Source organism: Lissotriton vulgaris, chromosome 7 (genome assembly GCF_964263255.1).
Source record: "Lissotriton vulgaris chromosome 7, aLisVul1.2, whole genome shotgun sequence".
Taxonomy (NCBI): domain Eukaryota; kingdom Metazoa; phylum Chordata; class Amphibia; order Caudata; family Salamandridae; genus Lissotriton; species Lissotriton vulgaris.
In genome coordinates, this window is record NC_141695.1 from 630,515,589 (window position 1) to 630,542,620 (window position 27,032).

The following is a 27,032-nucleotide window of genomic DNA, read 5'->3' on the forward strand; positions in this document are numbered from 1 at the left end:
TCAACTAAAGGTACTGCGTCTGAAACATGATGCAACTGTGAACTTTTCACGCAACTGTGGATTATTTTATCGCAACCTAAAGAACTTTTATTGCAACCTTAAGAACTCTTTTGAAACCATATTCTTGAACTGTGTATGTTGGATTTTTGTCATTTTGGTCTTGTGTAGTTTAGATTAAATACCTTTATTTTTCTAAACTGTTGTGGAGTCAGTTTGTGGTGTTTTCACTGTGTTACTGTGAGTGTTGGTACAAATACTTTACACATTGCCTTCTGATTAGCCTTGACTGCTCGTACCAAGCTACCTAGAGGGTGAGCAGGGGTTATCTCAGAGGGTTTCTTCCTTGCCCTGACTAGAAGCAAGGGTCCCTATTTGGACAGTGGTACCTACCTCTGCCAACTAGAGACCCCCAATTCTAACATTGTTGGTCAGCAGTGGGAATTTGAACTTGTATTTGTACTTGACCCACAGTGATTCATGTACATCACCAGTGAGTGCAGACCACTACGCCACCGCATACTACTGTTTTTTGATTTTTGGCTCTATTTTTGAGTAACTCTTCAACGCATCATGTCTGCAAAAGGAAAGGCACTCAGTGAGGGGGCAGAAGTAGAATTGGAGTTTGTCATTGGAGATTTGTATTTCTACAAAGTTGATGAACTTAGGAAATTCTGCCGCGAGTTTGAGTGCCCCATAAAGAGCAGCTACAGAAGGGATGAGCTGAGACATCTTGAAGGCCCATTGGGAGGCACAAGAGGGAAATGATGATGTGGATGCAGGGAATGGTTTTCAACCCGCGGATCTGCCCGTGGGCAGAGTAGGCTCAGGGGCCGGCAGCACCATTCCGGTAGGGGCCTCACCCCAGAAGAGTTACAAGAAAATCAGAGAGTAAGAGAATATGACTTGGAAGTCATGAAAATGAAAATGAAACAATTGGAAGTAGAAAAGGCGGCGGAGGAGAGCAAAAATGCCCGCGCCTTGGAGGAGAAGAAATTGCTTTTGGCTCATGAGTTGAGCATGAGAGAACTGGATCTTAAAGCCAAGGAGGTGGATGCCAGTTCAAATGGTGGCAGAGCGCAGCTAGTGCTTGGGGGTAAAGTATATATTCCCAAGGATCTGATACAGAATTACAATAGGAGTGAGGATATTTATGCCTGGTTTACTTCCTATGAGATTGCATTGAGAATGAATGGTGTGCCTGAACAGCATTGGGGGGCGGGCCTGTGGAAACATTTTGAGGCTTCTGGGAGGAGTGCTCTAGAGCCCTTAGAATTAGCCGGTACCATGACCTACCCCAATATGAAGGAGGCCTTATGTCTCAGGTTTGGACTTACTCCAGAGCAGTACAGACTGCAGTTTAGAAATTCTAAGAAGAAAGAATCTGAGACTTGGATGGAGTGTGTGAATTTGTACTCGCGTGCACTGTAAGGTTGGATGAAGGGCAGCAAAGTAACTGATTTTAAAGGGTTATTGCATTTATTCAGTTGGGAGCACTTGAGTAGTCTTTGTGTTCCAGAGCTGCACCAGCATCTTTTAGACAGCAAGCTGACAGACCCCATTGAGCTTGCTAAGGAGGCGGACCGCTGGACCAGTACCAGGGTCCACAGAGGAATTGTGGGTACCACAGCCAAAGGTGGGCAGGGTCCCCAGCAGAAGAGTGGGGGGGACAAGGGCAATCAAAAGGAGTCCACCCTAGGGCCCCAAAATAGTTCCCAGAAGAAGAAATCCCAACCCCCCAAAACTAGATAGCCATGGCCCCCTAGGGGCAGGCGGGACTACAGAGATCCCAGGGACAACAGCGGTTCCCCTACCTGCTTTCACTGCAATGAGGTGGGACATGTTATCAGCTGATGCCCCAAGCGACCCCCAGCACCCACTAGTGCTCCAGCCCCAGGGTTAGCAAGTGTAGCTTTGGGGGGGGGAATTGGTTTCTAGTGGGGAGGTGGGGCTAGTCGTTATGTCCCATGTCTCTTTAGGAGACCAAGAGATGGTCCAGGAAACCTTACTGCCCATGAACACTAAGAAATATGGACAGAAGCTGACCGTCAATGGGAGAGAGATAGAGGCTCTGAGAGACACCGGGGCCAGCGTGACATCGGTGAGGTGTCAGTGGGTGTCTGAAGAGCAGTGTATCCCTAATGTACTACACCCTGTGGTAGCAGCTGACAGTTCAGTGCGCCTCTGCAAAGTGGCATGTGTTCCCTTTGAATGGGGGAAGTCTCTGGTCTTTTGGAAGTTGTTGTCAGTGATGCCTTGCCTGTAGACTGTCTGCTAGGTAACGACCTGGAGAGTTCTCCATGGAGGGATGTAGAACACCAAACTCATTTGGAGATGTTGGGGTTGCCTGTATGGATCTGTGTGACCACGCATGCTATGGCAGCCAGTAGGGGTGATTCAGCAGAACTGGAGCCTGAAACAGTGGCCCAGAGACCTGCCAGGAGAGGACAGGGCAGAGGGTGCGGGAAACCAGCCCCAGCTGTTCCCACGGTCCAGGAGGAAGCAGACCCTGAGGGGGATGCCCTGGAACCTACAGGGGAACAGGTAGCCGAACTGGGTGACCTACCTGAGCTGACACATTGGCAGCAAGTGGGTGGGCCCTCCAGGGAGGAATTCTGTCAGGAGCAGAAAGAGTGCCCGTCCCTCGTGGGTCTGCGGCAGCAGGCTGCAGACCAGGCAGCAGGTGAGCGGCCAGAGATCACTTCATCTACTGGGAAGATGACTTATTATATAGCGAGCCTAGGTTTGCTGAGCCCGGTGCAGCCCGTGTGCTGGTGGTATCCGCGCGCTTTAGGGACTTCCTACTGAGTCTGGCTAATGACGAGCCTCTCGCAGGACATCTAGGGCAAGACAAGACCCTAAACAGGCTTGTCACCCACTTCCACTGGCCCCAGATGAGGAAGCACGTTGGTTCCTTTTGTAGGTCTTGCAAAACATATCAGGCCAGTGGCAAGACTGGAGTGAAGTGCAAGGCACCCCTCCAACCCTTCCCTGTGGTGAGCACCTCTTTTGAGCGGGTGGGCATCGACATTGTGGGGCCCCTGGACCCCAAGACAGCCTTAGGCAACAGGTTCATCCTGGTCTTGGTGGACCATGCCTACCGGTACCCGGAAGCAGTACCTCTCAGGACAATCACAGCACCCGTGGTGGGCCTTGCATTGATGGGGATCTTTTCCCAAGTGGGGTTCCCCAGAGAGGTGGTCTCCGACCGGGGAACCAACTTCATGTCTAAATACATGAAGTCTCTGTGGGAGGAGTGTGGGGTAACTTATAAGTTCAACACTCCTTACCACCCTCAAGGAAATGGGTTGGTTGAAAGGTTCAACCGCACCCTGAAGGGTATGATTATGGGCCTAGAAGAGCCCATGAGACGGAAGTGGAACGTCTTGTTACCATGCCTGTTGTTTGCCTACAGGGAGGTGCCTCAGAAGGCGATTTTTCCGCCTTAGTGAAGAGAACTCTCAAGAGGGTGGGCAGTTCCCCCCACTTTCAGCTGGAGGGGACGCGTGTTAGACCTGGCATCTTTGGCGTGGTTTCCCCTGTCTTTTTGGCCTCTACCTCCTGTATTTTTGATGTTGTGCTGGATTTCGTTTTTGCTGGTTTAGATGCTTTAGACACTCTGCCACTGCTGATCAGTGCCAGAGTGTAAGTGCTCCCTGTGTAAATTGTTATGATGATTGGATAAACATGATTGGCATATTTGTATCACCAAGAAGTCCCTAGTAAAGTGCACTGGGTGTGCCAGGGCTGGTGATGACTAATGCTACTAGTGGGCCTGCAGCACTGATTGTGCCACCCACATGAGTAGCCCCAAAATGGTGTCTCAGGCCTGCCACTGCCGTGCCTGTGTGCAGTCTGTGAACTGCCATGTCCTCCTGGTCAGTGTCCCCACTGACCAGGCCTAACCCTTCCCTTTTTATGCACATTGGTCACCCCTATGGAAGGCCCAAGGTACCACCCTGGGCAGGGTGTAGTGTGTGTGAAAGGTAGAGCATGTACTGGTGGAGGTGACATGCTCTGGTAATGAATTACAGCCATTTTCCTTTTTCACTATTTTAAGGCTATCTTGCTCCATAGGTTAACATGGGGGATGCTGGCTACAGTGGCTACCAGCATTTCTTCCCATAGGAACAAGATAGGACAAAAGAGTCTAGTATCCCTGAACTCAGAATTTAATAACACATCTTTTAGAAAAGGTTGTTTTGAATCCTGTGTTTGAGGACAGCACTTTTAGAAAGTTGCTGTTCTCTTGTCTGACCTTCCTGTGTGCCTTGGCCTGTTTGTGTATTGACTGTCTGGTTTGAGAGTGACAGGGGCTGGGGATTCCCCAGGAGGCTGGCTGAGTCAGCCCTAGGCTGAATGACTGCATTTGCAAACTTGAGTGGTGGGAGGAGATAGCACCTGGGCCTGAATAGGGCTGTGCCTGCCTTCCACAATGCTGGCTCCACCTCCTGCTGGGCGGCTGACGACCCTGCCCCTCACTCTGAAAGGAAAGAAGAAGCCAGGAAAACAAAGTGCTCAAGAAACGCCCAGAACTGGTTCAGACTGGGCTCAGGGCCCACATGCACAAAGAGAACAAAGACTTTTAGGGGTATAAGTACAGGACCCCTGACAACAGAAAATTAGATCATCCTGGAATCAATAAGGAACCTCTACCAAGGAGAAAGCAGAAACTGAAGAAGGAAGATTGTCCAGCTGTTGCTCTGCTGGATTGCCCTGCTGTTGCTTTGCTGCCAAGGAGAGGGGAAGGACTGTGCTTTGTGCTGTGTCCCCTTGCTTGAAGGAATCTCCACGGGCCTGAGAAGAGCTGGCTCCCTGTTCTGAAGTCCTAGGAACAAAAGGACTTCACCCCCTGCTTTCCCTGAGCTCTACTGAGAGAGCTCTGTCCTTCCTGGTGTGCGTGGCCCATGTGTGGTGCCTCTGGAAGTTGTACCTGTGCTGGTAAGCTGGAAACCAAGATTTGAAAGACTTTGCTGCAGAAAAGGTATTGCATCGCTCGCTGCGGAGCGCATCCCCGACAGTGCCAGGAAATTCCCGCCGGCGACGAAGGTAGAGATCGTCGCAGCGCCTGTTGCCGCTGTCAGAGCCGTCGCACCCTTGGTTTGCGGGACGCACCCGATCGGTGCGGGAAGCCTAACATTGCTGCGAGTGTCATTGCAGAGCCTGTCGTCGCTGGGTGAGATCGACGCACCGCCTGCTTGTGGACCGCATCACAAGAGAGAAGATCACCGCTGGTCCGCGCATCGTCGCCCCGGAGATCGTCTCAACTCCAAAGATCATCGCATCATGCCTTTGCGAGAACAAACTTCCTACGGAACCTATGCACCGGAATTGATTCAAGTGGCCTTCCTCCCCATACAGACCGGATTCGTCGCAACCCACGCACTGCTGCAGCGGGGCTGTCGCATCGCCTCCCCAGGGTCTCAGGAGCAACGCATCGCTTGTTTTCCACTGCACCAGCTTCTGCAACTTTTTCGCAACTAAAGGTACTGTGTCTGAAACATGACGCAACTGTGAACTTTTCACGCAACTGTGGGTTATTTTATCGCAACCTAAAGAACTTTTATTGCAACCGTAAGAACTCTTTGGAAACCATATTCTTGAACTGTGTATGTTGGATTTTTGCAGTTTTGGTCTTGTGTAGTTTAGATTAAATACCTTTATTTTTTTTAACTGTTGTGGAGTCAGTTTGTGGTGTTTTCACTGTGTTACTGTGAGTGTTGGTACAAATACTTTACACGTTGCTTTCGGATTAGCCTTGACTGCTCGTGCCAAGCTACCTAGAGGGTGAGCAGGGGTTATCTCAGAGGGTTTCCTCCTTGCCCTGACTAGAAGCAAGGGTCCCTATTTGGACAGTGGTACCTACCTCTGCCAACTAGAGACCCCCAATTCTAACAATGTAAGTATTTGGTGAGGTTGCTTTTTAGTTGGGATCCCAGTCAGGGTGTTCTAATCATGGGGGGAGCCTGTAAGGGTGGTGCCTTTCTTCTGTTGAAATATGTGTCCTTATTTCCTTTCTACATTTCTGAAGGGCAGGAACTGTTCTGATGTTGATGAGGCTGTTGTCCCAGATCCTAGGCGCATAGGTGGCGAGAACTTGTCTTCTGTATTTTTTTTTTTTTACATTTCTTATCTTCCAATTTGGTGCTGTCCATTCTTCTGAGGTTGTATTGTCTACCTGTGTTGGTTAACTTCTCTGCCAAGTATGGAGGAATGCCCTTTCTGGTAGCCCTGCATAGGTGCACCTGACCTTGAGGATTATGTGCACTTGTAGGGGTAACAAATACAGTTCCTGGATTGTAAAGGTTATGTGATTAAAGTTATTCAGGACTTTAATACGTTCTGCAGCATGTAGAACACTTTTCGTGGATGCCAATGTGATGTCCTGGGGTCTGGTTGACAGGGCGTACGTGCGATCCAGTGAAACAGGACTAAGGTTTGAACTGTTGTTCTGAAGTTGATTTCAGTTGCAAAAAGGCTTCAATTTTTTAGGAGATAGCTCATTGCAGGCTTTTTTGGTTTTCTTTGTTGTTTGGTGTTCTTTGAACCAAAGGCCTCTGTTGAGGGTGAATCCAAGTGATTTTGCTTTGACTTTCAGCAAGTGGGTGAATTTATCCAGGTTCATCTCTCATTGTTTGTTGCGGTTGGCAAGCAGAAAGTAACTGTCTTGGCTGAGTTGAGCTCCAGGTAACTATGGGGACACCTAATGCTGCATAAGATCAGGGCAGGTTTTGAGATTGTGACGGAGATCTTGATTTAGAGTGCTGTGTCATTTGCATAATGGTGGCTATCGATGCTGCCATCAATGAGTAGGATTCAAAGGGGCTCTACGTAGAGGCCGAAAATTCTCAGGAACAGATTAGAGCCCTTTGGTATGCTACATGGGATGGGGAGTTTCTGAGATGTTGAAGCTCTCATCTCTGGGTGGCACTTGGTAAGATAGGAGGACAAGCATTGCAGTACCATGTCATGTCAGATGGGCCTTTGCCTGTTTTGAGAGTTGGGATCAGTCTTTGGAAGTTGACTGTACTGAACGCTGCAAAGACCACATGGGATCAAGAGGCAAGCCACATTCTTGTCAGACTGACACCTTGCAGGCGGCAGACATCTCCGGCCAGGTTGGTGGCCCAGCAGGAGGCTATTCTTGCTATGCGATCATTTAGCTGAGTGGAGACACCTTTCTTTACGATTTTTCCAATGAAAAGTAGAAAGGTGATGGGACAGTTGTTGGCAAGAATTTCTGAGGTCAGCGTGTTGTTTTTTCGGGGTCTGACTCGTTTTGAGATTATCTGGGAAGATTCCTTGACTGACACTTTCGAGGGGAGCAGAGTTAGAGGCTTCTGAGTGGAGGGCTTTCACAAAGGAGGCTGACCGGATGACGTCTTCATATGTGGCGGCCCTGGGGGAGCTGCAGACATAGGGCAACTCAGTGTGCTAAAGAGGGTAGAAGGCTGGTTACTTAGGGATGGAGGTATGGGGATTAGAGGCAGCATAGTTGTCTGTTTGATACAGTCACAGTGGCTCTGTTTTTGTTTATTTTCCCTGTAAAAACGTGTTTGATGGTTCTGCACTTGTCAATTGATTGTGGGGTTTACATAAACCTGTCCTTACTTCGCTGGCTAAACATGCCACAAATTCACGCAGAGACAACAAATATTAGCTAGTTTAAGTTCCCAGTGAAAGGGACAGTGTACACACTGGGACACCGCTAACAAGTCATGAGTTGTTCATTAATTAATTGCACGGAACATGATCCTAAACAATAAGGAACATTATGCTAGAAACCTTACTATCGCAAGGCTTAACTCTTAATCCAATCATTACACCTCAGTGTTAACCCACAAAACGAACACAACGCAAACACAGACCTACTATGTGCCCTTTGGCTACTCCCAGTGTTTGCTCCTTAAAGCTACTCAGCAAGCAGCAGAGTTCAGGCAGCTAAGGAAAATAAATAGAGATGGCCCTAAAGAGGTTCAGTCTGGGAGAAAAATGTTTGCCGCCATTTAATAGCTCGGTGTTCCTGAAAACGATACTTTAAAATGGTATTCTTGCTATTTTGATTCCAGGCAGCTCCAAGGTTTAGAAGTAATTCTCCTTACAGCAAGTTCTAGTTGTTGTTTGATAATTTTTGAGGGGGGGGTTCACTTTACAGTTTTCTTTGTTCTAGAAATACACACCACCATTTGCAGTTGTCTCCAACCTGTGCTGGTTTCCTGCTTTATTATTGCTGTGGAATCCGGTCAGGTTTATGAATGTGATTATCTGCCCAGGATGTTGTGCCCAAAACACACAGGGGCATATTAACAAGGGGATTGCGCCACCGGAACAGTACTTTTTTTTACAAAGTTCCGGTGGCGCAATGCCCAGCTCCATATTTACAAAGCAGAATTAAGCCACTTTGCATGGCATAATGCCACCTTGTAAATATGGTACCCTTTCACACAGATATCTGCCTGAAAGGGGCGTGCAATGGGTGTTGCTGTTCCACATGAACACCCACTGCTTTATTTATGCTGCCCCAGATTTACAAGGATGTGTAAATCTGAAGCAGCGCCAAAACCAATTGCAATGCAAAAGCAGGCGTTAGATTGGTGCAACGAGGAGACATACTTTTATTTCTCCTTGTTTTGGCTCTTTCTATGTGTGCTGCAGCACACATAGAGAGAGCAAATCGCCTTAAAAGAGTGTTTATGTGTACCTTCCTGCACATAAACGCTCATTCCCTGCAACACTGACACCGTTGCACCATGATGCAAGGGTGCCTGTGTTGCAGGAAATCCTCTCGGCAATGCAGGCACCTTTATATATCCCACTTCTTTGACACGATAAAGGTCCTTTCATGCCTCTAGTCCTCTGGGGTCCTTTCCACCTTTTCAGATTTTGGAAGACAGTCAGGAGTAGCTTCTCCCTGTGTCATGTTCTCTCTGGGTTCAAGACTCTCCACTTTCTGTTGCCCCTGCTTGCTGCTTCAGAGGTTTAGAGGGTTCGCTGATAAGATCAGTCTTTATTAGGAACTGGTCATGGCAGTTTAGTCCTCCTGCAGAGTCTTCATACTGTAGTCCTATTTGCACTTCTGAACTTTGTTTCAGGGGTGGTGCACATAATTGAACCCCAAACAAAGTTCATGCTATTAGGCGCACATCTTCTAGTTTCTATTGACCCTCTTCTGGGGCTCAGCCGAGAGTCGCTTGCAGTAGGTACCTTGCATCTGTAGTGAGTGACTGTAGAGGTTTTTTTGGGATACACAGGGGCTGTGCCTTTCAAGTCTTATACTTTTTGCCTGATAAACAATTGTGCTTTGATGCACCTATCATACTGAGTGTTTCTTCCAGTTGGAATTTGACCCAGGTATGACACTCCTTTTAATGTTGAGCTGAAATACCTAGCAGTAAAAACCTTCAATTTTGTTACTGGTCATTAAACGCCACTCTCCCTCTGGAGTTAATGTTGTGCAGGTCTGTTAAGAGGAGCTTGAGATCAGAACATGGTGTCTTCTGGGTCGTTGGATATGTATATCCCAGCCTTGTGGAAGGGATGGGAGGAATGCGCTTAAGGAACAACTTTCACGGGGTGAAAACCAAAAGGTGGCAACTGGATGCTTGCCTAGGGAGGCTGACTCACCACACTCTAAGGCACTCATTAGGGGTTGGCCATTAAATTCCAATATGTGTGGTACCTATTGTCACCGCATGTATCAGAACTGCGAGTTTAGGGATAATCGGAAGATCAAACCAATGGATATTTATGTGTTGGGGAAATGCTCAGGAAATATGGGAACAGCAGATTTTGGTGTGGTGGGCATCCAAATCCATGTGATATTCCTGATTATCCAGGAAAATGTATAATTGGCTGGCATTTATTGCGCCTGATAGATTCAGACTCAGAGTTGTCGGGTTTTACTGTGTGTGATAAACATCGCGGCAATAGCTGGCCCAATTGTAATGAGCCGATACTGGTTAAAGAACATTGCCAGCAATTGAGACTTTATAGACCTTCATAAAATACCTCTCCTGGTTTCACTCAGAAATATTTGAGTTTTCTTCTCAGAGGAGTCCAAAATGTAATCGTAATATATGCACTGGAAGGAGAAGGTAATCTACAAATGCAGTGTGTAAAGAAAACCACGCACCCATTTTATTCTCAAGCAATTATATAAATGTCATAAAAAGAAAAAGAACCATACAAAATAGAACTATGGGCTGATCTTCTCATCAAACAGGTTACAGCAAAGGAATGGATGTGATCAGCTACTGCATACGTTTCGGATTGCCAACCATTACCCAAGGACATGAATATGGCTTCTCTGTTTCCTCAACCCACAGTGGGCGCAAGGATTATTATGCACTCCCTCCTGGCCATGTATCCCACTGTATCGTCTGCACCACACTCCATTACAGTATGTACACATGCACCCCATCCTAGTTAATTTACCCTCTGCTGATAGAGGAATGCTTATGCAACCCATGCATCCTGGTTACCGCCAGCTAAGTAGGAAGCAAAGCGAAACTGCCACCCATAGGTCTTCAGTCATGGTGGATTGACTCTAAAGCAGCTACGGGTGTCTAAGTGCAGGGTCTGCGGGTGTCTAAGTGCAGGGCCTTCGTGTGTCTAAGTTCAGGGTCTGCGGGTGTCTAAGATGGATGGATAAGCCTGTCCTGGAGCTTCCCAGTGCTGCTGGCTGATCAGAGATGAGTGAATGCCATGACATGGAGCTCAAAGGAACCAATAGTCCTAAAGCCTGTCACTGGTGTGTTCTGAACACTGGGAGTAAAGCATCCCAAGGACATTCAGGGTGTGAGGACTTGGTGCATGCTCACAGCCTACTCCAAAAGGAACACGATTAAAGCTCTGGCCTCTAGCTTCAGAGGAGGCTCAGTCTATTGATTGACGGGAAGAAGACTCAGGCTCTGAGCTCAGTCCATAGCTGGCAGGTATGGGCTCAGATCCTGCACTCTAGGGCTTGCGGTTGGAGATCTGAGTCCCAGGTTATAGACCAATAGGAACAAGATCCAGACTTGGTTTTAGGTGCAGGCTCGGAGTCCGGACCAATAGCAATAAGTTACAGGCTCCGAGCGCATCTTTAAGGGATGGGGAAAGGATCAGAGGTTGGATTTTTAGATCAAGCTCCAATCTCAAAGTCCTATCTTTAGGGGATCAGCCTAGGTTCAGAAACTCGAACAACAGTGAAAATACCTAAGCTCTGGCCCCCAAATGAATGGCGTGGGTGCACCTTATTACTCACATGCTAAGTGAAAGTGTCCAGGCTCTATGTTTTAGTCAACAGAAAGATAAATACAGGCTCTGAACTCAGCGTATGGGAAGAAGTGCAGTCAGAGGGCCTCATGGGTATTATGGCGGGCGCGTGCCCAGAGCCCAACTGCAGAGTTCAAGCACTGTCCCTAAATCTTAACCGAGAAGAGCAAGGCTTAGGCTGCAAGGAGCATCTTTTACACTAAAGGGGTGGTTCAAACCACAATCAATTGGCACATAGATACAAGCTATAAGCACTATCTATAGGGCCAGAGTTAGACATTTGTACAGTGATGGTGCAGGCCCAATGCCTCAAACAGGAGGAAGAGCGAGGCACTGAGCGCACTTATAGGGGTTGGACAGGCTTTTTGCTCCATGTACAGGAAAAGGCCCTGTCTATAGGGCACAGGGAAGGAAGTCAGGACAAGATCCTGCCCATTCCCCTTTAGTGAGGAATTGGGGCAGGTTCAGAGCTCTGTTCATAGTGGGCAGTTCCCTCTCTGAATCATGTCTGGAAGGCAGAATTGGAAGCTCAAATATGTGTGTTTCAGGGACATCTTAGGATCAGAGCCCTACTATATGGCCATCAAACACCCTGTAACAGCACTTGTAAACAAGAAACATCACAACTTCAGGCTTCGAGTTTTAACTTGCAAGGGACTGGACACTGGCTCGCAGTTAGCGGGTGTGCACACGCGAAGTGATGTAGAGGAGCATCACACACCTTTCCTCTGACTGGTACCTCTTAGTCATCATCAAGAATCTGTTGCATCTTTATTCTGCACTGCACAGGAGATGGTTAGGACCAGGACAGGTATGAGAATATAAGGGCATCTACAGTGACAGAGGAGGTTGTATAATTACAGGGTTAAACAACTCCTAGCCGTGGTCTCCGTCAGCCTCTCCTGTGCGCTCTTCTTTTCTTCTACATGCAGCTTGCCCTGCAGTCCCTGCCCCCTGAGTTCTCATCAGGCAAGATGCCACCAGTGCCCACTCCCAACTACTCAGGAAAATGTCCTTTCCTTCGCTTTTCCAGAGGTGAACCCTCATCGCCTGTCATGCCGTCTCCCTCTGGTCAGTCTCTCCTGAGATGAAAATCCATACCCTGTCTCCTTGCAACCCAAATTTCACCTCCAGTGAAAACCACTCCCATACCACCTCCTGTGTCTGCAGGTGACAGCCTATTCCCTCCTGTCTGTGCTTCCCCTCTTCCCTCCATAGTCTCTTCGGGTGAAGGCACACGATGCTTCCTGGTCCTTCTGCTTTTCTCTTCACGGTCCCCTCTCTCCCACGCTCTGCTCTCCTCGCCCGCTCAATGGAAGCTGCAGCAGCTGCTCTTCTTCTTCTGCGCTTCAATGTACTCATGGATCTGGAAGGTGGGTTGGTCTGGGTACCGCCCGGCTCGCTGCTTCAGCTCCCTGTGACCAGAAAAATCATGTTATTCCACATATTCAAAGAGTTTACACAGTGAGCACAACAGAAGGGATAAGTTAAGGCATGAGGGTATCTGGTGAGCTGAGAGGGGGCAGGAGGAGTGGGTGCTGGAGGAGAACATGCACACGCGTGATTAGTTAGCAGTGCTTGACACCTGGCATGATGAAGAACGGTTTGACTCTACTTGGCCATCTACACGTGGCGTAATCAGCGATGGCACATGGCCTCTCAAACCTGGCATGATCTTGAAGGGCATGCTGGAAAAATTATGAAGGGAGGAAGGTGACATGGCTATGGTGGGATCACCAAGGAGAGGTAATCAACTACACCAGCTTGGAAGGGCGGAAGAGAAATGTTGGAGGTCAGTGAGGCTGAACAAAGAACAAAGAACGTACCCCGCCAGTTGATGATGTGGTCCCAAATCTGGGATCCCAATATATGTGGGGTGATAAGCCTAAAAGTTGGCACTGCACATTACAAGATTAACTTGATTTAAGTATTTGCACGAGAAAGTATTTAGCAAATATATAAGTATTTTTATTTTAGTGTAAAAAAACATTTATATACATCTATAACACATAATTGTCCTACAGATATAGCACAATACATATAGTCAATTCGGAAGAAAGATAAAGGTAACAAAATTACATTCTTCTTTTGAACCTGCCCAGTAACACTTCATACTTCAATCATACTATCATTCTTTCAGTTTTTCATAACCTAATCCTACCTAAAGTTCAGACATTCCACTTTCATTCTTCAATCCATACAAATTGTTCTGTTGTATGCCACATAAAGATGGTAGATATGTGGCATAGAGCAGAATATTGTTCCAGACAATTGATTTTAACACGGCACCTAATTGGTACTACATAGTATGCCGTATTTCTGGAGCCACGAGGTCAGTGAGGCACCTAGTCATCCACAGCTGATGAGATCTGTGCAGGTGAGACACCCTGAGGCCTTCCATCCCTGGGTCAGGGAGGGCATGTGGACAAGTAGAGAGACAGAGAGGACGAGACAGGACCATGACCAGGTAAAGTGAAGAACTAGTGGCATCGGGGACGGCGTGAAGGGCACATTAAAGGATAAAAGAGGGCGAGATTGCCACATGGCTGGCTGCCTACAGCAGGATCAAGAAAGGAGTGGGTGCACGGCCAGCTTTTGGAATGGACGAGCTGGGCCCAGCTCCAGGGTGCCAATCTTCAGAGGGGCTCACGGCAGCTCTCTGCATTACAGTTCTGTGCACATCAACGTCCCTCTAATGTGGCTTGTTCTGATCATTTTCTATGTTTCTCTATCGCAATTCAAAACCCTATCAGCCCCTTACTGTGCCCTCCCATCTACCTTTCACCCCTACTGCCTTACACCAATGCCCCTTCCCATAGCTGCCAAGGTTTCGCATTGCTTATGTGTGACATTTTAATAATTTCAGTGAAATTATGAGTGACATTCAACGACTATCAGTGACCCTTTTTCGCGAGCAAATTCAAGCAATGAAGACGAGGGAAACATATAAATATCAGAAACTGCACCCATTTGAGCAACGAGAAACTCTAAGAAGATCTTAAAACTGCTGCATAGCACCAGAAATGGAAGGGCAATGGGACCCGTCTATACCAAACAGGATTCGAGAGGCCTTACTGCCTGCCAATGTGTCTCATGTTCCATAACGCCCCCCAACCACTCCCCCTCACAAAAACAGGATAGATCTTCCATGGGTGGACTTAAGCAGAACCAAGTCCCTCCCTCCGCATGAACTGATCATACTGTGCTGAGAAACCCCTCCACAGCCTGAAGCAAACCACAATAACAAATGCTGGACTGGAGCTCTGCTGCCTCATGCAGGCCTCAGTCCCAGCATACATTGCTTTTCACAAGCAGGTACAATCTGATTGCCTCCTCTATACTGTTTTTGAGGTGGGCGAGTGGCGAAGCTTTGAGCACAAGTTATCCCACAATATGAGAGATGTCTGCATGGATTAGTATCACACATCACTGCCTGCCACGTTCATGCTTGGTGAAAGGTTCATACACCCCGCAGCTCGCACTGATTTGCACATTTTCTTCATCTGTGTTGTTTACGTGACCAACTAACTGACCAATGATATTATCAGAAGCTTTGGGTCTGCACTAATAAGTTAGGCGGGAGAAGAGCAGAAGGCGGACAGGGCAGATTGTTTTTACCAATGAAATATGTTGTCACCCTGCACCCTCTGAACGATGGAATCTCACAAGCGGCCAGATTGTGACCCTACTGTCAAAATAAAAAGCCATTACTTTCCTACCCAAGACCATGGCCACCTCCTCAGTTGACACTTCCATCGTGCGGTCAGACCATGCATCTTTTTGTACACTCCCTCTTGATAGGACACCACCTATATTTCTGCACGTGTTATCTCCCTATAAATGAGCAGACCTCTCTGCATATCTCTCATGAGAGGTGTCTGCCCCATCTCTGCATACTCACATCTTCTTAGAGAAGAAGTCATCCATCTGGGTACACTTCTCTTTCCAGAGACGAGGACTTCTTTTTAATGGGGGTGACGACCATCTCAGTCTAGTGCATTTTTTTCCCATAACGAGGAGCATAATTTTCCTCACACACGGAGCATAATTTTCTTCCCAAGTAAGAAGCCGCCCAGCTCTGCGCACACTTTCCAGAGACGAGACCATCCCTCCCTATGCACAGTTCTCCTATGAGGGAAGACGCCACAAACCTGTATACACAGAGAGGTGTGAAGTGAACACAGGGAGACAATCTCTGATGAGAGATGTATACACAGAGAGGTGTGAAGTGAATGCAGGGAGACAATCTCTGATGAGAGATGTATACACAGAGAGGTGTGAAGTGAACACAGGGAGACAATCTCTGATGAGAGATGTATACACAGAGAGGTGTGAAGTGAACACATGGAGACAATCTCTGATGAGAGATGTATACACAGAGAGGTGTGAACGGAACACAGGGAGACAAAACCTCTGATGAGAGATGTATACACAGAGGGGGTGAAGTGAACACATGGAGACAATCTCTGATGAGAGATGTATACACAGAGAGGTGTGAAGTGAACACAGGGAGACAAAACCTCTGATGAGAGATGTATACACAGAGGGGGTGAAGTGAACACATGGAGACAATCTCTGATGAGAGATGTATACACAGAGAGGTGTGAAGTGAACACAGGGAGACAAAACCTCTGATGAGAGATGTATACACAAAGAGGTGTGAAGTGAACACAGGGAGACAAAACCTCTGATGAGAGATGTATACACAGAGGGGGTGAAGTGAACACATGGAGACAATCTCTGATGAGAGATGTATACACAGAGGGGGTGAAGTGAACACAGGGAGACAAAACCTCTGATGAGAGATGTATACACAGAGGGGGTGAAGTGAACACATGGAGACAAAACCTCTGATGAGAGATGTATACACAGAGGGGGTGAAGTGAACACATGGAGACAATCTCTGATGAGAGATGTATGCACAGAGAGGTGTGAAGTGAACACATGGAGACAATCTCTGATGAGAGATGTATACACAGAGAGGTGTGAACGGAACACAGGGAGACAAAACCTCTGATGAGAGATGTATACACAGAGGGGGTGAAGTGAACACATGGAGACAATCTCTGATGAGAGATGTATACACAGAGAGGTGTGAAGTGAACACAGGGAGACAAAACCTCTGATGAGAGATGTATACATAGAGGGGGTGAAGTGAACACATGGAGACAATCTCTGATGAGATATGTATACACAGAGAGGTGTGAAGTGAACACAGGGAGACAAAACCTCTGATGAGAGATGTATACACAGAGGGGGTGAAGTGAACACATGGAGACAATCTCTGATGAGAGATGTATACACAGAGGGGGTGAAGTGAACACAGGGAGACAAAACCTCTGATGAGAGATGTATACACAGAGGGGGTGAAGTGAACACATGGAGACAAAACCTCTGATGAGAGATGTATACACAGAGGGGGTGAAGTGAACACATGGAGACAATCTCTGATGAGAGATGTATGCACAGAGAGGTGTGAAGTGAACACATGGAGACAATCTCTGATGAGAGATGTATACACAGAGAGGTGTGAACGGAACACAGGGAGACAAAACCTCTGATGAGAGATGTATACACAGAGGGGGTGAAGTGAACACATGGAGACAATCTCTGATGAGAGATGTATACACAGAGAGGTGTGAAGTGAACACAGGGAGACAAAACCTCTGATGAGAGATGTATACACAAAGAGGCGTGAAGTGAACACATGGAGACAATCTCTGATGAGAGATGTATACACAGAGAGGTGTGAATGAACACAGGGAGACAAAACCTCTGATGAGAGATGTATACACAAAGAGGTGTGAAGTGAACACAGGGAGACAAAACCTCTGATGAGAGATGTATACACAAAGAGGTGTGAAGTGAACACAGAGAGACAAAACCTCCGATGAGAGATGCATACACAGAGAGGTTTGAAGTGAACACAGGGAGACAAAACCTCTGATGAGAGATGTATACACAAAGAGGTGTGAAGTGAACACAGGGAGACAAAACCTCCGATGAGAGATGTATACACAAAGAGGTGTGAAGTGAACACATGGAGACAATCTCTGATGAGAGATGTATACACAGAGAGGTGTGAATGAACACAGGGAGACAAAACCTCTGATGAGAGATGTATACACAAAGAGGTGTGAAGTGAACACATGGAGACCATCTCTAATGAGATATGTATACACAGAGAGGTGTGAACGGAACACAGGGAGACAAAACCTCTGATGAGAGATGTATACACAAAGAGGTGTGAAGTGAACACAGGGAGACAAAACCTCCGATGAGAGATGTATACACAAAGAGGTGTGAAGTGAACACATGGAGACAATCTCTGATGAGAGATGTATACACAGAGAGGTGTGAATGAACACAGGGAGACAAAACCTCTGATGAGAGATGTATACACAAAGAGGTGTGAAGTGAACACATGGAGACCATCTCTAATGAGATATGTATACACAGAGAGGTGTGAACGGAACACAGGGAGACAAAACCTCTGATGAGAGATGTATACACAAAGAGGTGTGAAGTGAACACATGGAGACAGTCTCTGATGAGAGATGTATACACAGAGGGGGTGAAGTGAACACACAGAGACAAATCCTCCGATGAGAGATGTATACACAAAGAGGTTTGAAGTGAACACATGGAGACAATCTCTGATGAGAGATTTAGACACAGAGAGGTGTGAAGTGAATGCAGGGACACATAACCCCCGATGAGAGATGTATACACAGAGGGGGGTGAAGTGAACACACGGAGACAAAGCCTCTGATGAGAGATGTATACACAAAGAGGTGTGAAGTGAACACATGGAGACAATCTCTGATGAGAGATGTATACACAGAGAGGTGTGAACGGAACACAGGGAGACCAAACCTCTGATGAGAGATGTATACACAAAGAGGTGTGAAGTGAACACATGGAGACAATCTCTGATGAGAGATGTATACACAGAGAGGTGTGAAGTGAACACATGGAGACAATCTCTGATGAGAGATGCATACACAGAGAGGTGTGAAGTGCACACAGGGAGACAAAACCTCTGATGAGAGATGTATACACAGAGGGGGTGAAGTGAACACACGGAGACAAATCCTCTGATGAGAGATGTATACACAGAGAGGTATGAAGTGAACACAGGGAGACAAAACCTCCGATGAGAGATGCATACACAGAGAGGGGTAAACGGAACACAGGGAGACAAAACCTTTGATGAAAGATGTATACACAGAGAGGGGAGAAGTGAACACAGGGAGACAAAACCTCTGATGAGAGATGTATACACAGAGAGGTGTAAAGTGAACATTGGGAGTCATAACCTCTGATGAGAGATGCATACACAAAGAGGTGTGAAGTGAACACATGGAGACAATCTCTGATGAGAGATTTAGACACAGAGAGGTGTGAAGTGAATGCAGGGACACATAACCCCCGATGAGAGATGTATACACAGAGGGGGGTGAAGTGAACATACGGAGACAAAGCCTCTGATGAGAGATGTATCCACAAAGAGGTGTGAAGTGAACACATGGAGACAAAACCTCTGATGAGAGATGTATCCACAAAGAGGTGTGAAGTGAACACATGGAGACAAAACCTCTGATGAGAGATGTATACACAGAGAGGTGTGAAGTGAACACAGGGAGACAAAACCTCTGATGAGAGATGTATACACAAAGAGGTGTGAAGTGAACACATGGAGACAATCTCTGATGAGAGATGCATACACAGAGAGGTGTGAAGTGCACGCAGGGAGACAAAACCTCTGATGAGAGATGTATACACAGAGGGGGTGAAGTGAACACACGGAGACAAATCCTCTGATGAGAGATGTATACACAGAGAGGTATGAAGTGAACACAGGGAGACAAAACCTCCGATGAGAGATGCATACACAAAGAGGTGTGAAGTGAACACATGGAGACAATCTCTGATGAGAGATTTAGACACAGAGAGGTGTGAAGTGAATGCAGGGACACATAACCCCCGATGAGAGATGTATACACAGAGGGGGGTGAAGTGAACACACGGAGACAAATCCTCTGATGAGAGATGTATACACAGAGAGGTGTGAAGTGAACACAGGGAGACAAAACCTCTGATGATAGATGTATACACATAGAGGTGTGAAGTGAAAACAGGGAGACATAACCCCTGATGAGAGATGTATACACAGAAAGGGGTGAAGTGAACACAGGGAGACAAAACCTCTGATGAGAGATGTATACACAGAGAGGGGTGAAGTGAACACAGGGAGACAAAACCTCTGATGAGAGATGTATACACAGAGAGGTGTGAAGTGAACACAGGGAAACAAAACCTCTGATGAGGGATACGTCTTCTCATCAGAGATTCTGTCTCCTTGTGTTCACTTCACATCTCTCTGCACATCACGCATCAGGGCCTTGGTCTCTCTCTCTTCATTCAACCTCTCTTTCCGCATTCATCTCTCAAAGGCTATCTCATCCCGTCTTAACTTCTCATCTCTCCGAGAATAACCCTACTATTAGAAGTGCACTTTTCCAAGCGCATTCGCTCCCTTATGATCGAAGTGGTTTGGGCAGGGAGACAACCGAGAATATCCTGGGAGGTGCTCACGCTGCCTCAGGCACAGGGTGGATTGGCTGCCCTGGATTTTGCCCTCTATGCGTATGCGTATAGTGCTCAGGCACACTTTTTACACTTTTGGGTGCACCCCGCACCCTTCCAGCCACATGTAGCTATAGAAATTGACAGGACAGCACCCCTTCCCTTAAACACAGCACTCTACCACACTTATAAACGCCTGTTGATACCGTCGAAACCATGCGATGGGCGTGGGATGGTCTCAGCAAACGAGCGCATACAGACATACTTTATGCGCCCTCCATGCCGCTGCACAACAATCCACTGATCCCCCCATTAATGAATGCCAAATCCCAGACGCGTGCGCACCTCCACAACATATAGGTAGGCCAAGATCTCTACCCAGGGGACAATTTCCTGACACTACAGCAAATGTGTGGCCCTGCAGGGGGCGGCCTTAGGCATGTGCAAGCTGTGCTCCTGCACAGGGCCACCAAACCCAGGGGCCACCACGCCAATATATATCCTATATATCGTAATCCTCTGAGGATTGATACATATTTGCGTGGCGGCCCCTGGCAGGGATTTGGCGGCCTCCAGCTCTGTTCCACTTCCAAACACCCTGACTCTTCCCCCCCCCCTTCACTGGCCTCCACGCTCCGCTCCGCCTGGAACCCCTCTTCCGGGGCCCCCTACCTACGCTCCCTGCCCAGTGCCACCATGAGCCTAGAGCCGCCCCTGCTGCACCGCATTCAGCGCTCGACACGCTGCTCTACTACCAAATACGCGCCTCATGCAGGAGTGAATTTAATGCATTTCCGAAGCCGCCCCAATCGGTACCGGCTCTTGAAAACATACTGACAATGGAATCAGGACACAGACTGATCTCCCGCATCTACACCATAACACAAAGGGAATATCCCATCATTGTCCCAACATCCCGCAGAGCCTGGGAGGATGACCTTGGGAAGAGCATTACTGATGAACAATGGGAATTCGGTTGCAGACAGCTGGAGCGTCTGTCTCCCAACTATCACCTTAGGTTCATCCACTTCAAGTATCTCCACCGCCTCTACCATACCCCCGCACAACTGCACAGGATGGGGCTGCGCCCAGATGATAATTGCTGGTGGTGCAGTGTAGGCATATAGAAAATTACTTGCTGCAAATAATACACAACATTAAAAATATAACTTGCCATAATCTGCCCTGCACCCCACTAGTGGTGCTGCTAGGGGTGGTTTTAAATGTGCCGCCACAGTCCAGGAAGCTGTAGACAATGTTATTACTGATAGCCAAAAGACAAGTGGCCCTGCATTGGAGTGCGGTTTCCCCCTACCTTAAAGGAGTGGGCTAGAGACCTGGCTTATTGTAGGACACAGCTGGTGTGCTACTGGGAACTGCTGCCCTCAAACTCTTGTCCATTGGATTTTTGGGAACCATTTTCAAGTTGGCTGAGCTCTGCTGCCGCGGAAGATCTGTGAAACAACTGTCATGGGGCCGTGGCCCTCGCTTGATGCAAGGGCATTGATTAGAAGATGGAATGCGGCACCTGAGTTATATGACTGCATAACTTTATTGGTCAAATGTTCATGAAAAACTGCTTAACGACATTCTTCCTAAGGAATTGAGAATGCCTGTCCTTATACGAAATAATGTTGTATCCCTGTGGTCCGGCTGGCCCACCAATCTGTAATGTATTGCATTTTATGTTGTTGTTGTAATTAAACAAAATGGCAATAAAAAAAAATAATAATAAAAAAAAAACCTACTATTAGAGACTATGCCTGTGTTCACTTCACAGTTCGCTGTGCACACCTCTCTAATCAAAGCCTATGTCTCCCTTGATCAGTTCACGTCACTGCGCATACGTCTCGCATCAGAGGTTATGCCTCTGTGTTCATTTCGAATCCCTCTGTGCATGCATCTTGCTTTATAGGCTATGCCACTCTGCCGCTCTTTGTTCACTTCACACCTCTCTGCACATGAATCTCACATCAGGTTATGTTTCCCTGTCTTTATTTCACATCTCGCAGCATTGAGCCGCCTTTATAGTCACAGCCCGTTTGAGAGAAACAATCTTGTTGGGCTCCATAAAATATTCAAGTAGTGGCCACAACAGTGTGATTGACAGCTCTGATGGTCCCATGGCGTTAAAACCTTTGCTCACCATAGGCGTGTATTTTTCTGTCTCGGGTAAATTTTGTATATGTTTTCCGTTATACAGCTGAAGTTGCTCTGCCAGATTATCTGCTTTTCATTCTCAGATGTTCCTTGCGACCAACAGTGGTTTAATTCCATTCAGGGTTGGATTGGGATCAAAAATTGGACCGGGCACTCCAAAAAAATGGGGCCCACATTTGTGGATTGCATCTTTTTTCAAAACACTGCTTCAGTGTTTTAAGTGGTATAAAAAGGAGGGGGGTTTCTATAAAAGAGGCATGTTTTCTTAACTTCACTAAGTTTAAAAAAAAGTGCAAATGTTGCCAGGACTCTTTGTTTATGGATATAAGTGAGGTCACTTCCGCCCAGGCCCCCTGCCCCTGCTCAATCTGCATACATTAATGGGCCAGGCCAGCGAGCGTTGGTAAAAGGGAGGTAATAGCGGCCCATCTACCTTTCGAAAGGCCTCTCAGGCACCCATTGGCCAGTGGCAGTATCCGAACTGTAGAGATACAGCCCATATCAGTCAACACACTGGCCAAAACAGTGGCCCACAGCTGGAACTCAGATACCGGCTCATCAGCAATTGCCCGATTGCCCGCCTTACCAATCCGACCCTGATTCCATCACAGTTCTGGCACATCTCTTTGGCTGCAGAGCCTTGATGAATAGCCACTCCTTTGGAGCATGCGTCTATAGGTGCAATTTAGATTGCGGTCAAGGGAGGACTGGTTCCCTCGTAGAATCCTAGGATGCGATGATGGGATCCTCCCCCTTTTTTTCCAAGTGATCTCTACTTCTTTTGACCACCTTGGAACACTGTCGAGAAACAGAAAATCCTTTTTTATTTGTATTGTTTTGTTATTACTTTGGGCCCTGATGAAGGTGGAAGGAAAATTAGGGTGTTCCACCGAAAAATACATCAACGTTGTTTAATTTGCCTATTGCTGTTGGCCACCAAAGGAGGAAAAAAACACAGGTCACCTCTTTGTCTTCACTGGACCGGAAACAGGCTTCCGAGGACCGGTTTCTGGCATTCCAGCCGTCTTCAGCCCGGCTTGCTTGAATCCAGTGGCAAAGTGAGCAAGGGACTCACGTCTGAGCATACCCTGCCACACTTATGGCGGCCAAAAGCGGTACAAAAGGGGGTGGTGATGGACGGAGCATCTGAATCAATCAAACACTCACACCCAGTCAAAAGATCTGGGTTTAATCCATCACCGTTCTTTAGCCCACTCTGCCACCCCAGTACAGACATGGCTATATGCAAATCAGTCTGACCCTGTGCCTCATGGGAACAGCCCAGCCCGAACTGTAAGACATTGTTCTGCATTCTGTCCATCAACTGTGTTTTTTGCAATTTTCACCCCGAGTGGGCTGGGTATGCTCAGACGTGAGTCCCAGGCTCTCCACATCACTGGAGTCAAGCTATCCAGGCTAAAGAAGGCTGATAGCCAGAAACCGGTCCTTGGATGCTTGATTCCGGTCTGGGAAAGACATGGCTTGGTAGTTCGGGCTGGACTGTTCCCATGAGGCACAGGGTCAAGGCTGATTTACATATAGCCATTGTCTGACCTAGGGTGGTGTGGAGTGCAAAAAAACCATGGATTTAGGCCCAGATCTTTGTACTGGGGTGAATGTAAGACATTGTTCTGCATTCTGTCCATCAACTGTGCTTTTTGCACTTTTTAGATGAAGGCATCAGTAGTTATCACATCATGAAGCTCAGGGGTATAGAGATCAAAGGAGTGTGTCGTTTTTAAAAAAAATAACTTTATTAAACAACAAATCGATTCCAGCCAGATACACATCAAGAAATATCAGACAGTCATATGTTGTACACCTTCCTTCATGCAGGAAGTATTGGTGTATACTTATAATGTGAGGCACATATCTCGAGCAATTGTACGCATCACATATGGTTTTCCTGATTTCCCGGACCATGTTGTCATGTCCACCCCCCTCTAGGTTCTGAATTTCTCCCCGGGGTTCCATATCTTTTCCCATTTCTTGGGGCATCCTATACTCTTATATGCTACTTTCTCTGCTAGTTGGCACCAATCCATATCCGTGATCCAGCTGGATAATTTTGGAGGATCCCGGGACCCCCACAGTCGTGCTATAATACCTTTTGCGATCCCAGCAGCTAACATTAGTCCAGTTTTTGTGTGTGCGGGCCATCGGTCCTCCCCCGTAATGCCCAGCAGGAGCCAGCGGGCCTCTGGCTGGATATGGATCCCCAGAACCCTTGTCATCACCCCCGCAACCCTCGTCCAGTACCGTTGTATTATTGGGCAGGGTCAGAGTATATGGAAAAAAGTGCCGGCTGATCTGCAGCCTCTAACACAGTGCTCTGAGGTCGCCCTCCCAATCTTATATTGGAGTGTGCGAGGGTAATACGCTCTGAGTAGGATTTGTAACTGGATCAGTCGGAATCTGGCCCATATAGCTATTTCTCTGGGGCTCTGTATTGCCTCCTGCCAATAGTCGTCCTCTAAAATACTCATGTCCAGTTCCCACGTCGCCCGAAGCGGTTCAGGGATGTTGTTCATTAGTTTTCTATATGTAAGGGAAATCACTTTGTCAGGGATTGACTCTAATAGCAATTGCTCTTCTAACAAGACGTACTGAGGTATCGAATCCCCGTCCTTAATGTGGCACCTTAGTGCATGTTTCAGCTGAATGTACCTTTGTTCCTTGTCCATCAGTTGGTGTTCTAGTTGTAGTTCACTAAAGGTAAACAGCCTATCTTTACACCAGATGTCCCCAAGGGAATCTATACCTATGCAGTTCCAACTGCGGAATCCCCTAAATCGCCCCATCTCTCTCAGTGCATCACTGTTCCACAGTGGAGTTTGTTGGGTCAGCCTGGCCTTCCATCCTACGCCTTGGTGGCAGAGTACCATGCCCGTACCACCACCTGGGTAGACGCTGAGAGAACCTCCCCATCCCGATACAGCGCCGCAGGGTACCCCGCCGTTCCCATAGCCTGACGGCCCACTCGGTACGCGGGTTCAGATTGCGGTGCATAGACCCAGTCATTAATATTTATAAGTTGGGATGCCCGGTAGTAGTTCCTTATGTCTGGAATAGCAAGGCCACCCTTGTATACCCCTCGTTGTAGTTTGCGGTGTGCAATTCGTGGCACCCCGCTACCCCATAGCAAGGTACGTTGTTCCCCTTCGATGATACGGAAGACAGAATCCAGGACTTTATGTAGCATGTTTTGTACCATGTAGGGTAGTCGCAGAAGGGCCCTAATTTTAAATAACACTTGGCAATTCAATAAGGGTAAGAGGGAGTTGACGCCAGTAGGCAATGTCTTTGCGGAGCCTGGCCAGTTGCGTGTGGACATTCATATGGAGGAATTCCTCTGGTGAATGTGAAATACAAAGTCCCAGATATTTAAATGTGTCCTGCTGTATCAGTGCCACGTAGTCGGAGGTCGGTGGGGGAAGCACCCCCGCAAGATAAAAAATCAGAGATTTGTCCCAATTTATTTGGTAACCTGAGAATGTACCAAAGAGGCGGATTTTATTACTGAATCTATGAAATGTCTGACGAGGTCTGCTTGAGTAAAGTAAGATATCATCAGCGTACAATGATATTCGTTCCTCCCAGGCCCCCCCCCCATGTCTATGCCCTTCACCATTAGGTCTCCTATGATCCATGCCACTAATTGCTCAAGCGCTAAAACCAAGAGCATGGGGGACTGAGTATAGCCCTGGCATGTACCTCTATGAAGCGTGAAAAGTCTGGAGACTACCCCATTCACTTGGGCGCGGGCAGTGGGATCCCTATTAAGAAGGCATACCCAGGCAGCAAAGCCCGGGCCAAGACTGAACCTGGCCAGAACCGCCTGGAGGTATGGCCATTCAATGCTGTCAAACGCCATGTGGGCATCCAGAAACAGCAGAGCCGCGGATTCACTGGGATTAGACGCTACGGCTTTCACCACCCCGTACAGGCGTCTGAGGTTCAGTCTAGTGTTATGCTGAGGCATAAACCCGGTTTGGTCCGGGTAAACCATAGTGGAAATCACAGGGGCAAGCCGGTTTACCAGTACCTTCGCTAGCACTTTTGTTTTGAAGTTGAGTAAGGATATGGGTTGATAGGAGCCACAAAGCGCCGAGGGTTTGTTCTTTTTGGGGATGACCACTACTGTGGCGCTTTACACGTCAGTGGGCAGATGGCCCTCCTGTTGGGTGGCGATGAACATCTCCAACATGGGCTTCGCCACAACGGTTGCCACACATTTAAAGAGCTCGTCAGGAAGCCCGTTAGGGCCCGCCACCTTCCCCGATTGGAGGTCCCTAATAGCCCCGTTTACTTCCTCCACCGCCAGATCCCGGTCAATATCCCCCCTGTGCTCATTTGACAAAGTCGGCAGGGATAGCTCTGCTAGCAGGTCCGGGGAATCAGCAAATGATCTAGAGGACACCGATTGATAGACATTCTCATAGTACGTCGTAAATGCTTCTGCAATGTCTGCCCGGGAGCTAAGTGTCCCCCTATTGTTTGTCGTAATCTTCGCGACCCAATCACAATCACGATCCCACCTCTCTAACCATGCAATGTACTTGTCAGCCTTTTCACCACCGTCGTACAGATGTCCCTGTGTGGCCAGTGCATGTTGGCGCGCCACACCCTCCTCCAAGTCCCTGAGTGCCTTCTGTCTGAGGCGCAGCTGCATTAGCAGCTCTGGGGTGCCCAGCACCTCCTGGAATACCTCTTGCTCCAGATCATCAATCTCACACTCCAGTTCATCACACTTGGAGTGGCTTTTCTTCCATTGTACACCCACCTCAGCCTGAATGTAGCCCCTGATCACCACTTTATATGCCTCCCAAAGTGTGCAGCGTGAGTCAACTGAACCGGAGTTCTCTGCAAAGTATTGTTTAGTGCATTCTCTGAGCTTGTCCTTGAAGTCTCGGTCCTTGAGATGCCACAGGGCAATTTGAGGGGGAAGCGTAAAGTCCCTAGTTGGGCCATTAAGCCAGATCTCCACCGGAGAGTGGTCAGATACACACCTGGCCATGTGATGGCTCCCC

The 27,032-nt window shown here is 47.7% G+C and overlaps 1 protein-coding gene across 5 annotated transcripts in view; it reads right to left on the bottom strand.

Annotated features, from left to right (window-relative positions):
* Positions 1-10,112: 10,112 nt before the first annotated feature.
* Positions 10,113-27,032, bottom strand: part of RAB37 (RAB37, member RAS oncogene family) — a 471,210-nt gene continuing 454,290 nt past the window's right edge. For 4 of the 5 annotated variants that reach the window (XM_086930813.1, XM_086930815.1, XM_086930812.1 and 1 more), the window contains one exon: positions 10,113-12,668. In XM_086930813.1, coding sequence (XP_086786939.1) covers positions 12,563-12,668 — 106 coding nt within the window. In that variant the 3' untranslated portion in view covers positions 10,113-12,562. The remainder of the gene's footprint in view (positions 12,669-27,032) is intronic. The other variant, XM_086930814.1, reaches the window with a different exon arrangement.